At 52.8% G+C, this 14,461-nt stretch overlaps 1 protein-coding gene across 2 annotated transcripts in view; it reads left to right on the top strand.

Annotated features, from left to right (window-relative positions):
* Positions 1-14,461, top strand: part of ATR (ATR checkpoint kinase) — a 230,734-nt gene that overhangs the window by 8,745 nt on the left and 207,528 nt on the right. For both annotated transcript variants that reach the window (XM_077290794.1, XM_077290793.1), the window contains exon 2: positions 11,809-11,900. In XM_077290794.1, the coding sequence (XP_077146909.1) occupies positions 11,809-11,900 (92 nt within the window). The remainder of the gene's footprint in view (positions 1-11,808; positions 11,901-14,461) is intronic.

Here is a 14,461-nt window from a genome sequence, read left to right as displayed (position 1 = left end):
ACAGTGCCTACAAGTAGTATTCAACCCCTTGCAGATTTAGCAGGTTTACACATTTGGAATTAACTTGGCATTGTGACATTTGGACTGTAGATCAGCCTGGAAGTGTGAAATTCACTGCAGCAAAAAAAAAAGTTATTTCTTTGTTTATTTATTTTTTTAAATTGTGAAAAGTTTTTTCAGAGGGTCATTTATTATTCAACCCCTCAACCCCCCAGAATTCTGTTTGGTTCCCCTAAAGCAGGGGTCATGAACCTTTTTGGCTAAGAGAGCCGTAAACGCCACATATTTTGAAATATAATTCTGCGAGAGCCGTACAATATGTTTAAAGGGCCATTGACAGATCAATCGCTCCAATGTTCACTTAGTACAGCAAGGAATGCTCCTCCCTGCTGTATAAAGCCACAACTGGACTGAAACAATGGTAATTAGCAGTAAAAAAATTAAATAAATAACTTACATTGTGAGCTTGCGATGCATGACATCAGTCCAGCAGTCTGGCTTCTTCTTTTTCCTGCGCATGACTGGAAGCTGGCATTCTTCCCACCTGATGTTGAGAGAATGCCAGCTTTGAGGCATTCGCAGAAGAAAGAAGCTGGAATGTTGGACATGTCACACAACGCATTGTCAGTTATGTCAATTATCTATTTTATTATTTTACAGCGAATTATTGTTTAGGTCCAGCGGTGGCTTAGTGCAGCAGAGAGGAACACTCCTTTGTGTTCTAAGTGACCGCTGGAGCAATTGTATCTGTCAGTGGCCCTTTTAAAAGTGTTGGTCTTACAGAAAATGAACAAAAAAGAGAGGCTCAGACCCATAGGGAACTAAAGCATTTACTACTTAAAGTGGTACATACAAGCAGGCACACCCAGCGTAAGTTCTGGCGTCGGCACATTGGAGCGGAGCTGTGCAGCTCCATGTGTTCCTATGCGGCCGCACACTCCGCTCTGGAGTGCCGACGCCAGAACTTGGTTCCCACATGCGAGACACGGACGTGTTTCTCGCATGTGGAAACAAGCCCTAAGTGCCATTATACACAGGAGATCTGTACTTAGTATGCAGCGTCTGTGTATAAGTAATACAGTGATCACCGGTGACATACACAGGACCTCAGTATATAGTATACAGTGTATAGGTAACACACTGACTCACCAGTGACGTCTCTAAGTGAAGTCCTTCATCTTTCATCCCGCACAGACCGCCATCACTTCATCCAGCCAGGACTCGTCTCTGCAGGAAATAACACAGTTATCACGAGTTCCACTTGCAGAACACATTACTTAATTTTCCCAACTTCTACATTACACCACATGAAGAAGGCGACATAGTGTCAATCTACACAGTAATAGGACCGCCCCGCCATTTAAAACAGTATACTCAAAAAATAAAATAAATACATCCCTGCAGTAATAATATCCCTTAATTAGCCCCTGTGGTAATAATATTCGCCATCCTGGCCCCCGTGTGTCTCATTCCTGGCTCCAGCCATATGTTCTCCCATCCTGCCCTCATGAGTATCCATCCTGCCCCATATGATCTTCCCATCCTGCCCCATCTGTCTCCATCGTATCCATCCTGCCCCATGATCCTGCCCCATCTGTCTCCAATCCTGCCTCCAGTGTCTCCAGTCATGACGCCATGTCTGTCATCCTGCCCCGTGTCTCCAATCATGCCCCGTTTCTCCATTCTGCCCCTGTGTCAAGCATTCTGCCCCTGTGTCCAGCTTTCTGCCCCTGTTTCCAGCTTTCTGCCCCTGTGTCCAGCTTTCTGCCCCTGTGTCCAGCTTTCTGCCCCTGTGTCCAGTTTTCTGCTCCTGTGTCCAGTTTTCTGCTTCTGTGTCCAGCGTTCTGCCCCAATGTCCAGCTTTCTGCATCAGTGTCCAGCATTCTGCCCCAGTGTCCATCGTTCTGCCCCCGTGTCCAGCGTTCTGCCCCCGTGCCCAGCGTTCTGCCCCAATGTCCAGCGTTCTGCCCCAGTGTCCAGCGTTCTGCCCCAGTGTCCAGCTTTCTGCCTCAGTGTCCAGCGTTCTGCCCCAGTGTCCAGCTTTCTGCCCCCGTGTCCAGCTTTCTGCCCCCGTGTCCAGCTTTCTGCCCCCGTGTCCAGCGTTCTGCCCCCGTGTCCAGCGTTCTGCCCCCGTGTCCAGCGTTCTGCCCCCGTGTCCAGCGTTCTGCCCCCGTGTCCAGCGTTCTGCCCCCGTGTCCAGCGTTCTGCCCCCGTGTCCAGCGTTCTGCCTCCGTGTCCAGCGTTCTGCCCCCGTGTCCAGCGTTCTGCCCCCGTGTCCAGCGTTCTGCCCCAGTGTCCAGCGTTCTGCCCCAGTGTCCAGCGTTCTGCCCCAGTGTCCAGCGTTCTGCCCCAGTGTCCAGCGTTCTGCCCCAGTGTCCAGCGTTCTGCCCCAGTGTCCAGCGTTCTGCCCCAGTGTCCAGCGTTCTGCCCCAGTGTCCAGCGTTCTGCCCCAGTGTCCAGCGTTCTGCCCCAGTGTCCAGCGTTCTGCCCCAGTGTCCAGCGTTCTGCCCCAGTGTCCAGCGTTCTGCCCCAGTGTCCAGCGTTCTGCCCCAGTGTCCAGCGTTCTGCCCCAGTGTCCAGCGTTCTGCCCCAGTGTCCAGCGTTCTGCCCCAGTGTCCAGCGTTCTGCCCCAGTGTCCAGCGTTCTGCCCCAGTGTCCAGCGTTCTGCCCCAGTGTCCAGCGTTCTGCCCCAGTGTCCAGCGTTCTGCCCCAGTGTCCAGCGTTCTGCCCCAGTGTCCAGCGTTCTGCCCCAGTGTCCAGCGTTCTGCCCCAGTGTCCAGCGTTCTGCCCCAGTGTCCAGCGTTCTGCCCCAGTGTCCAGCGTTCTGCCCCAGTGTCCAGCGTTCTGCCCCAGTGTCCAGCGTTCTGCCCCAGTGTCCAGCGTTCTGCCCCAGTGTCCAGCGTTCTGCCCCAGTGTCCAGCGTTCTGCCCCAGTGTCCAGCGTTCTGCCCCAGTGTCCAGCGTTCTGCCCCAGTGTCCAGCGTTCTGCCCCAGTGTCCAGCGTTCTGCCCCAGTGTCCAGCGTTCTGCCCCAGTGTCCAGCGTTCTGCCCCAGTGTCCAGCGTTCTGCCCCAGTGTCCAGCGTTCTGCCCCAGTGTCCAGCGTTCTGCCCCAGTGTCCAGCGTTCTGCCCCAGTGTCCAGCGTTCTGCCCCAGTGTCCAGCGTTCTGCCCCAGTGTCCAGCGTTCTGCCCCAGTGTCCAGCGTTCTGCCCCAGTGTCCAGCGTTCTGCCCCAGTGTCCAGCGTTCTGCCCCAGTGTCCAGCGTTCTGCCCCAGTGTCCAGCGTTCTGCCCCAGTGTCCAGCGTTCTGCCCCAGTGTCCAGCGTTCTGCCCCAGTGTCCAGCGTTCTGCCCCAGTGTCCAGCGTTCTGCCCCAGTGTCCAGCGTTCTGCCCCAGTGTCCAGCGTTCTGCCCCAGTGTCCAGCGTTCTGCCCCAGTGTCCAGCGTTCTGCCCCAGTGTCCAGCGTTCTGCCCCAGTGTCCAGCGTTCTGCCCCAGTGTCCAGCGTTCTGCCCCAGTGTCCAGCGTTCTGCCCCAGTGTCCAGCGTTCTGCCCCAGTGTCCAGCGTTCTGCCCCAGTGTCCAGCGTTCTGCCCCAGTGTCCAGCGTTCTGCCCCAGTGTCCAGCGTTCTGCCCCAGTGTCCAGCGTTCTGCCCCAGTGTCCAGCGTTCTGCCCCAGTGTCCAGCGTTCTGCCCCAGTGTCCAGCGTTCTGCCCCAGTGTCCAGCGTTCTGCCCCAGTGTCCAGCGTTCTGCCCCAGTGTCCAGCGTTCTGCCCCAGTGTCCAGCGTTCTGCCCCAGTGTCCAGCGTTCTGCCCCAGTGTCCAGCGTTCTGCCCCAGTGTCCAGCGTTCTGCCCCAGTGTCCAGCGTTCTGCCCCAGTGTCCAGCGTTCTGCCCCAGTGTCCAGCGTTCTGCCCCAGTGTCCAGCGTTCTGCCCCAGTGTCCAGCGTTCTGCCCCAGTGTCCAGCGTTCTGCCCCAGTGTCCAGCGTTCTGCCCCAGTGTCCAGCGTTCTGCCCCAGTGTCCAGCGTTCTGCCCCAGTGTCCAGCGTTCTGCCCCAGTGTCCAGCGTTCTGCCCCAGTGTCCAGCGTTCTGCCCCAGTGTCCAGCGTTCTGCCCCAGTGTCCAGCGTTCTGCCCCAGTGTCCAGCGTTCTGCCCCAGTGTCCAGCGTTCTGCCCCAGTGTCCAGCGTTCTGCCCCAGTGTCCAGCGTTCTGCCCCAGTGTCCAGCGTTCTGCCCCAGTGTCCAGCGTTCTGCCCCAGTGTCCAGCGTTCTGCCCCAGTGTCCAGCGTTCTGCCCCAGTGTCCAGCGTTCTGCCCCAGTGTCCAGCGTTCTGCCCCAGTGTCCAGCGTTCTGCCCCAGTGTCCAGCGTTCTGCCCCAGTGTCCAGCGTTCTGCCCCAGTGTCCAGCGTTCTGCCCCAGTGTCCAGCGTTCTGCCCCAGTGTCCAGCGTTCTGCCCCAGTGTCCAGCGTTCTGCCCCAGTGTCCAGCGTTCTGCCCCAGTGTCCAGCGTTCTGCCCCAGTGTCCAGCGTTCTGCCCCAGTGTCCAGCGTTCTGCCCCAGTGTCCAGCGTTCTGCCCCAGTGTCCAGCGTTCTGCCCCAGTGTCCAGCGTTCTGCCCCAGTGTCCAGCGTTCTGCCCCAGTGTCCAGCGTTCTGCCCCAGTGTCCAGCGTTCTGCCCCAGTGTCCAGCGTTCTGCCCCAGTGTCCAGCGTTCTGCCCCAGTGTCCAGCGTTCTGCCCCAGTGTCCAGCGTTCTGCCCCAGTGTCCAGCGTTCTGCCCCAGTGTCCAGCGTTCTGCCCCAGTGTCCAGCGTTCTGCCCCAGTGTCCAGCGTTCTGCCCCAGTGTCCAGCGTTCTGCCCCAGTGTCCAGCGTTCTGCCCCAGTGTCCAGCGTTCTGCCCCAGTGTCCAGCGTTCTGCCCCAGTGTCCAGCGTTCTGCCCCAGTGTCCAGCGTTCTGCCCCAGTGTCCAGCGTTCTGCCCCAGTGTCCAGCGTTCTGCCCCAGTGTCCAGCGTTCTGCCCCAGTGTCCAGCGTTCTGCCCCAGTGTCCAGCGTTCTGCCCCAGTGTCCAGCGTTCTGCCCCAGTGTCCAGCGTTCTGCCCCAGTGTCCAGCGTTCTGCCCCAGTGTCCAGCGTTCTGCCCCAGTGTCCAGCGTTCTGCCCCAGTGTCCAGCGTTCTGCCCCAGTGTCCAGCGTTCTGCCCCAGTGTCCAGCGTTCTGCCCCAGTGTCCAGCGTTCTGCCCCAGTGTCCAGCGTTCTGCCCCAGTGTCCAGCGTTCTGCCCCAGTGTCCAGCGTTCTGCCCCAGTGTCCAGCGTTCTGCCCCAGTGTCCAGCGTTCTGCCCCAGTGTCCAGCGTTCTGCCCCAGTGTCCAGCGTTCTGCCCCAGTGTCCAGCGTTCTGCCCCAGTGTCCAGCGTTCTGCCCCAGTGTCCAGCGTTCTGCCCCAGTGTCCAGCGTTCTGCCCCAGTGTCCAGCGTTCTGCCCCAGTGTCCAGCGTTCTGCCCCAGTGTCCAGCGTTCTGCCCCAGTGTCCAGCGTTCTGCCCCAGTGTCCAGCGTTCTGCCCCAGTGTCCAGCGTTCTGCCCCAGTGTCCAGCGTTCTGCCCCAGTGTCCAGCGTTCTGCCCCAGTGTCCAGCGTTCTGCCCCAGTGTCCAGCGTTCTGCCCCAGTGTCCAGCGTTCTGCCCCAGTGTCCAGCGTTCTGCCCCAGTGTCCAGCGTTCTGCCCCAGTGTCCAGCGTTCTGCCCCAGTGTCCAGCGTTCTGCCCCAGTGTCCAGCGTTCTGCCCCAGTGTCCAGCGTTCTGCCCCAGTGTCCAGCGTTCTGCCCCAGTGTCCAGCGTTCTGCCCCAGTGTCCAGCGTTCTGCCCCAGTGTCCAGCGTTCTGCCCCAGTGTCCAGCGTTCTGCCCCAGTGTCCAGCGTTCTGCCCCAGTGTCCAGCGTTCTGCCCCAGTGTCCAGCGTTCTGCCCCAGTGTCCAGCGTTCTGCCCCAGTGTCCAGCGTTCTGCCCCAGTGTCCAGCGTTCTGCCCCAGTGTCCAGCGTTCTGCCCCAGTGTCCAGCTTTCTGCCCCCCCTGTGTCCAGCTTTCTGCCCCCCAGTGTCCAGCTTTCTGCCCCCCAGTGTCCAGCTTTCTGCCCCCCAGTGTCCAGCTTCGTGCCCCCCTGTGTCCAGCTTCGTGCCCCCCTGTGTCCAGCTTTCTGCCCCCCTGTGTCCAGCTTTCTGCCCTGGGCCCCCCCCCCCCCCCCCCCCGATCGCCGCTCTCAATAAAAAAAAAACAAAACAAGTTTTACCTGACCGCGATCCTGCTCTGTCTGGTTATCGGTGGGGGCGGCCATCTTCCTGAGGCCGCGCGTGCGCAGGTGGAGCGCTCTGCTGCCTGGGGCTTCAGGAAAATGGCCGCGGGATGCCGCGCATGCGCAGATGGAGATCGCGGCGGCCATTTTTCTGAAGCCGAGATGCGAACAGGTAAATTCTGCGCCGCCGGCGACCCGCCCCCCGCATTGTGCCGCCCCCCGCATTGTGCCGCCCGGGGCGGCCCGCCCCCCCTTCCTACGCCACAGGCTGTCTGCGAGCCAGATACGGCCATCAAAAGAGCCATATCTGGCTCGCGAGCCATAGGTTCCCGACCCCTGGTATACAGTGTATAGGTAACACACTGACTCACCAGTGACGTCTCTAAGTGAAGTCCTTCATCTTTCATCCCGCACAGACCGCCATCACTTCATCCAGCCAGGACTCGTCTCTGCAGGAAATAACACAGTTATCACGAGTTCCACTTGCAGAACACATTACTTATTCCCAACTTCTACATTACACCACATGAAGAAGGCGACATAGTGTCAATCTACACAGTAATAGGACCGCCCCGCCATTTAAAACAGTATACTCAAAAAATAAAATAAATACATCCCTGCAGTAATAATATTCCTTAATTAGCCCCTGTGGTAATAATATTCGCCATCCTGGCCCCCGTGTGTCTCATTCCTGGCTCCAGCCATATGTTCTCCCATCCTGCCCTCATGAGTATCCATCCTGCCCCATATGATCTTCCCATCCTGCCCCATCTGTCTCCATCGTATCCATCCTGCCCCATGATCCTGCCCCATCTGTCTCCAATCCTGCCTCCAGTGTCTCCAGTCATGACGCCATGTCTGTCATCCTGCCCCGTGTCTCTAATCATGCCCCGTTTCTCCATTCTGCCCCTGTGTCAAGCATTCTGCCCCTGTGTCCAGCTTTCTGCCCCTGTGTCCAGCTTTCTGCCCGTGTCCAGCTTTCTGCCCGTGTCCAGCTTTCTGCCCGTGTCCAGCTTTCTGCCCGTGTCCAGTTTTCTGCTCCTGTGTCCAGCGTTCTGCCCCAGTGTCCAGCGTTCTGCCCCAGTGTCCAGCGTTCTGCCCCAGTGTCCAGCGTTCTGCCCCCGTGTCCAGCGTTCTGCCCCCGTGTCCAGCGTTCTGCCCCAGTGTCCAGCGTTCTGCCCCAGTGTCCAGCGTTCTGCCCCAGTGTCCAGCGTTCTGCCCCAGTGTCCAGCGTTCTGCCCCAGTGTCCAGCGTTCTGCCCCAGTGTCCAGCGTTCTGCCCCAGTGTCCAGCGTTCTGCCCCAGTGTCCAGCGTTCTGCCCCAGTGTCCAGCGTTCTGCCCCAGTGTCCAGCGTTCTGCCCCAGTGTCCAGCGTTCTGCCCCAGTGTCCAGCGTTCTGCCCCAGTGTCCAGCGTTCTGCCCCAGTGTCCAGCGTTCTGCCCCAGTGTCCAGCGTTCTGCCCCAGTGTCCAGCATTCTGCCCCCGTGTCCAGCGTTCTGCCCCAATGTCCCTTCTGCCCCCCTGTGTCCAGCTTTCTGCCCCCGTGTCCAGCGTTCTGCCCCCGTGTCCAGCGTTCTGCCCCCGTGTCCAGCGTTCTGCCCCCGTGTCCAGCGTTCTGCCCCCGTGTCCAGCGTTCTGCCCCCGTGTCGAGCATTCTGCCCCCCTGTGTCCAGCTTTCTGCCCCCCTGTGTCCAGCTTTCTGCCCCCCTGTGTCCAGCTTTCTGCCCCCCTGTGTCCAGCTTTCTGCCCCCCTGTGTCCAGCTTTCTGCCCCCCTGTGTCCAGCTTTCTGCCCCCCTGTGTCCAGCTTTCTGCCCCCCTGTGTCCAGCTTTCTGCCCCCCTGTGTCCAGCTTTCTGCCCCCCCTGTGTCCAGCTTTCTGCCCCCCTGTGTCCAGCTTTCTGCCCCCCAGTGTCCAGCTTTGTGCCCCCCTGTGTCCAGCTTTCTGCCCCCCTGTGTCCAGCTTTCTGCCCTGGGCCCCCCCCCCCCGATCGCCGCTCTCAATAAAAAAAAAAAACAAAACAAGTTTTACCTGACCGCGATCCTGCTCTGTCTGGTTATCGGTGGGGGCGGCCATCTTCCTGAGGCCGCGCGTGCGCAGGTGGAGCGCTCTGCTGCCTGGGGCTTCAGGAAAATGGCCGCGGGATGCCGCGCATGCGCAGATGGAGATCGCGGCGGCCATTTTTCTGAAGCCGAGATGCGAACAGGTAAATTCTGCGCCGCCGGCGACCCGCCCCCCGCATTGTGCCGCCCCCCGCATTGTGCCGCCCGGGGCGGCCCGCCCCCCCCGCCCCCCCCTTCCTACGCCACAGGCTGTCTGCGAGCCAGATACGGCCATCAAAAGAGCCATATCTGGCTCGCGAGCCATAGGTTCCCGACCCCTGCCCTAAAGTATTAAGAATTAGTTCAGGCACAAAGAACAATGAGCTTCACATGTTTGGATTAATTATCTCTTTTTCCAGCCTTTTCTGACTATTTAAGACCCTCCCCAAACTTGTGAACAGCACTCATACATGGTCAACATGGGAAAGACAAAGGAGCATTCCAAGGCCATCGGAGACAAGATCGTGGAGGGTCACAAGGCTGGCAAGGGGTACAAAACCCTTTCCAAGGAGTTGGGCCTACCTGTCTCCACTGTTGGGAGCATCATCCGGAAGTGGAAGGCTTATGGAACTACTGTTAGCCTTCCATGGCCTGGACAGCCTTTGAAAGTTTCCTCCCGTGCCGAGGCCAGGCTTGTCCGAAGAGTCAAGGCTAACCAAAGGACAACAAGGAAGGAGCTCCGGGAAGATCTCATGGCAGTGGGGACATTGTTTTCAGTCAATACCATAAGTAACGTACTCCACCGCAATGGTCTCCGTTACAGACGAGCCCGTAAGGTACCTTTACTTTCAAAGCGTCATGTCAAGGCTCGTCTACAGTTTGCTCATGATCACTTGGAGGACTCTGAGACTGACTGGTTCAAGGTTCTCTGGTCTGATGAGACCAAGATCGAGATCTTTGGTGCCAACCACACACGTGACGTTTGGAGACTGGATGGCACTGCATATGACCCCAAGAATACCATCCCTACAGTCAAGCATGGTGGTGGCAGCATCATGCTGTGGGGCTGTTTCTCAGCCAAGGGGCCTGGCCATCTGGTCCGCATCCATGGGAAGATGGATAGCACGGCCTACCTGGAGATTTTGGCCAAGAACCTCCGCTCCTCCATCAAGGATCTTAAGATGGGTCGTCATTTCATCTTCCAACAAGACAACGACCCAAAGCACACAGCCAAGAAAACCAAGGCCTGGTTCAAGAGGCAAAAAATCAAGGTGTTGCAGTGGCCTAGTCAGTCTCCTGACCTTAACCCAATTGAAAACTTGTGGAAGGAGCTCAAGATTAAAGTCCACATGAGACACCCAAAGAACCTAGATAACTTGGAGAAGATCTGCATGGAGGAGTGGGCCAAGATAACTCCAGAGACCTGTGCCGGCCTGATCAGGTCTTATAAAAGACGATTATTAGCTGTAATTGCAAACAAAGGTTATTCCACAAAATATTAAACCTAGGGGTTGAAGAATAATTGACCCACACTTTTATGTTTAAAATTTATAAAAATTTAACTGAGCAACAAAACTTTTTGGTTTGTAAGATTTATGCATCTGTTAATAAATCCTGCTCTTGTTTGAAGTTTGAAGGCTCTAACTTATTTGCATCTTATTAAACCTGCTAAATCTGCAGGGGGTTGAATACTACTTTTAGGCACTGTGTATATATATATATATATATATATATATATATATATATATATATATATATAATTTTTTTTTTTTCTAAAATACCAAGGAAATGTGTCATCTCTAACTTTGGGCCTTTTAGATATCATATCATCTTCAACTTGCTTAAATGTTCACAATAACAGTAATTTTGATCAGGGGTGCACATACCCTTACATGCCACTGTAGATAAAACACATCAGGATGGTATATATAGTCACTAGACAAATACAGAGGGATGGAAAATTTCTATACTTCTATAAATACCACATAAGCCATCTAGCCTGTCTTCTACACATTCTCCGGCATTCCTGTAGGACGACCACATATGTCAGGTGAATTATAAATGTCAGCAGTAGAGAAGACTGGCTAATCCCTTATAAAACTATGTGAATTTCCTGTGCTTTTCAGGCTGTATACCAGTCCTCAATCATGGATAATTAAGGACGGCTATACAGTATGAAACGCATAGGATGGAGGACTTTTCCAGCGGAAGTAGAAATGTCAACCTGGAGCTTTGTAGAGGAATGCCTGCATACGCACGTCATACCGTACCACACTTGGGAGAACTCCGCATGTCAAAAATGTGGCATTTCATATTATTCTCCCACCTTTCATTCCTATTGATTGATTTTGCAGCATCTTATTCCGCCTGTACCACCTGTAAGTTTAGGAACAATCTGTGTAGGCTAAGGCCACTTTCACGCATCTGCGGGATACATCTGAGGGCCTGTACAATTTTTTTTTTCATGGTACTCAGACAAATTGAATTTACGTGTTCACCCATCTTTTAAAATAATGGACCGGAGAGTGAGATCCGTGAGACTCAGACAGAGCAGGTCTTCTTCTGATGCAATTTGCAGATCTGACCTTGTCATTTTAGTCTATAGTGATGTTGCTTAGTGATAAACTTGAATAAAACATGATCTTCCAAGGCTTTATTTTTGGCTTGGAAGAAAGCACAGCTCTTCAGTGAAATACAGATGGAAGCAACTAAGATAACTCCTGAAAAAAAAAAATTGCTCCATTTCTCTAAGATGGTAACACTCACACGGTGTGTGCTTCTAGTACCAGTCATGGAGGTCTTCTCACTGGGCCGTGCCTCATGAGATCCAGGAGTACCCTCTACATAGCAAATGACGGAGTAGTGATTTCCCTGCCAAACAGATCCAGCAACCACTTTTCAAAGAATCTATCCTCATCCAAGGGAATCCTACTAAATCTGACATTATTATGTCATTAGTGAATTTCTAAATCATCCGCCCTGACCCATAGGGCTGGGACTGTCTATGAATGTGCTTAAATATGGCGGTGTACTAGAGGGAGAGCATTCCCCTGTTCACTTACACCGTCTTCCACAGCTCTTATGCGATCTGCTCCTTTTGCAGATTGTGGCACATTATATTGTCTCTTGTATATGCCTAACCTGGCTATTGTATTACTATATACTTACTGCTTTCCGGACATCCAGCATCACAATTCTTCAGTTGTAATGCTAGACATATGTTCATTCTTCATAGCAATTAGATTAGATCAAGGCCAACCCTGGTGGATTACATTCTTGAAAGTAAAGAAAAGCCTCCGTGTGGGCCAATATGGGGTCAATAATGCTTTTAGCACTTTTCTACTTGGATGCTGTTAAACTTCTTTTTTTGCTTTGTAATTTTTCCTGGAAAGTGTGTCTGGACGCTTTGCTCATATATCCATATACCAGTTTGTATTTTTCCTGTATTTGCTGTATAAATTGTACTGTACATGACATGTTATGTGCCTTGTTTTAGTGCCAGCTCAGACTCCTATGGAACGGTAGTTCAGAAACCAAGACAGATTCTGTGCCAGTTCATAGACCGGATCCTTACAGACGTCGATGTCGGTAAGTGATGTTAAGTTAAGATGTATTGTTATTCTGGGGCTGTATTCCTGTGCAATACTGTAGTGAATGGAGGAATGGTCACACTAGAAATGTCAAGTAACAAGAAATAAATCTGTTTTCCATTGACCTGAGATTTTTTTTTTTAACCTGTTTAAAAATGAGGGTTAGATCAGTTACTTAGGATGCTTTCTGTTTGCCATATGTGTTGCAAAAGCTTACATAACAAATAATAAATGTATCCATAATCCCCCATTCGCATATCCTGATGTATACCTCTGATGCACACTATAGATTTTTTTTTTGTCCTGTCTGGGTATTTACTTGATCTGTGTCTCCACTTGTTAGACAACAATTTCTTAAATACTATGTTCCCCAATGTAAAATAAAAATACTCGATACTTCCCTCCTGTACTGCAGCAATATCAGTGCCCGGTCTCCTGAAGCTCGCTTGACGTTGTTATGCCGCGAAAGCCCTGCAGCCAAACAGCAGTCGCTAATGGGCTTCTCTGCCCTCACTTCCTATGGATGTCTGAGGTTTGTCAAAAGGAATTGAGAGCACAACTACCCATTAGTGACCACTGATTGGCTGCATAACCATGTCATATGAGCCTCGGGAGACCCGGCTTCGACATCGCGGGAATGGTGCTGGTGCGAGAGGGGAGTATAGGGTATTTTTATAATAATCTCTTTTTTCATTGAATAATATAATATTTATAAAGGATTTTTCCTGAGTAGTGGATGACTCTTTTAAAAACACGTATCACTAGTCTGTGGCTGTCCTTTTTATTTTAGAAATCAGTGACAGCCACAGACTGATGATTTTACTGTTAGGCCATGTGCACACGCTGCAGATTCCATTGCGGAATTTTCCTCAGCGTTTTTGATAAATCCGCAGTGCAAAACCGCTGCGGTTTTTACTGCAAATTTATCGCGGTTTTTATTGCGGTTTCCGCTGCGGGTTTTCACCTGCAGTTTCCTATTGGAGCAGGTGAAAAACCGCTGCGGATTCCGCACAAAGAATTGACATGCTGCAGAAAATAAACCGCTGCGTTTCCACACGTTTTTTTCCGCAGCATGTGCACTGCGGATTTCATTTCCCATAGCATTACATGGTACTGTAAATGCATGGGAAACCGCTGCGGATCCGCAGCTGCGGAAATGCTGCGGATCCACAGCAAAATCCGCAGCGTGTGCACATACCCTTGTGGAACAATTCTGGCCACATATGTCCCTCCAATGGACCCGACTTTCCTGCAAATCTCAGGTCCGAAGTTCCAGGTTGTGGCATACAGAATTGGGATCACATAATCCTTCATGACCCAACTCCCTGAGAAAGCACGGGAGCTTTGCACTAACTCAGCACTGCCACATCCCTTACTAAGCGTTTACCGAGAGGTAACATCATTAGAGCGGCTAACGTTCGGTTACCGCTTAGTAAATGATGCGATCGAACTGGGTTGGTACAAAACGTGAGATCTTGCCCTTTCATAGCAAGAAGGACTATGGAGAGTTGTGAGACCCCACTCTGCATGCCCTGATTCCACAAGTTGGAAGTTTAGAGCTGACTTTTGTTAGAAATTCCAGAGACTCCGAGGCACTAGAGAATTTGTATTGGGATAAAACTTGGCTTTTCTTCCACCCTTAAAATTACTAGTGATGAGCGAGTGTACTCGTTGCTCGGGTGACCTCCGAGTATTTGTTAGTGCGCGGAGATTTAGTTTTCATCACGGCAGCTGAATGATTTACATCTGTTAGCCAGCATAAGTACATGTGGGGGGTTGCCTGGTTGCTAGGGAATCCCCACATGTATTCAAGCTGGCTAGTAGCTGTAAATCATCCAGCTGCGGCAAGGAAAACTAAATCTCGGAGCAGTCATGACTACTCAGAGGTCACCCGAGCGTGCTTGGGAAAGCCCAAGCAACGAGTACACTCGCTCATAACTAAGAAATTACATATCTTAAATTCAAAAATAAGGTAGACAATGCAACGTTTCAGCTTTTGTCAAGCCAGAAATACAATGATAAAATTCTGCCATATTTTTATTGTACTTCCGGCTTGATAAATGCCTATTATGGCTAAAAGATTGCATTGTCTGCCTCATTTTTGTATTGTCACTATGTAATTTTAAGGATGGCATAAAAGCTAGGTTTTATTCCAATATAAATTTTCTGGTGCCTTGGAATCGCTGCAATGTCTACTGTTTGGACCTTGTGGGGGGTCATGCTGAGATAGAACGGAGCTAACAATGGTGCATGAGAATCTCTCACTGGATCCTTTTGCTAGAAAGTCAAGACGTTTAGGGGTACATTATGAACATTTATCGTCACAAAGTTAGGAATTGCGAATTGGACTGGCAGTGGCTTTTTTTTAAATTGCTTTTCTTTCTCGCTTCATTGGGGGACACAGGTAACCATGGGTGTATGCTGCTGTCGCTAGGAGGCTGACACTATGCAAATAAAGAAGAAGTAGCTCCTCCCCGGCAGTGTACACCCTCCGACAGGCACCAGGCAACTCAGTTTTTGCTTAGTGTCTGTAGGAGGCGGACCTGGATCTAACCCCAG

The sequence above is a fragment of the Ranitomeya variabilis genome, chromosome 2, assembly GCF_051348905.1.
Source record: "Ranitomeya variabilis isolate aRanVar5 chromosome 2, aRanVar5.hap1, whole genome shotgun sequence".
Classification (NCBI taxonomy): Eukaryota; Metazoa; Chordata; class Amphibia; order Anura; family Dendrobatidae; genus Ranitomeya; species Ranitomeya variabilis.
This window is presented reverse-complemented; position numbering and strand designations above follow the sequence as displayed.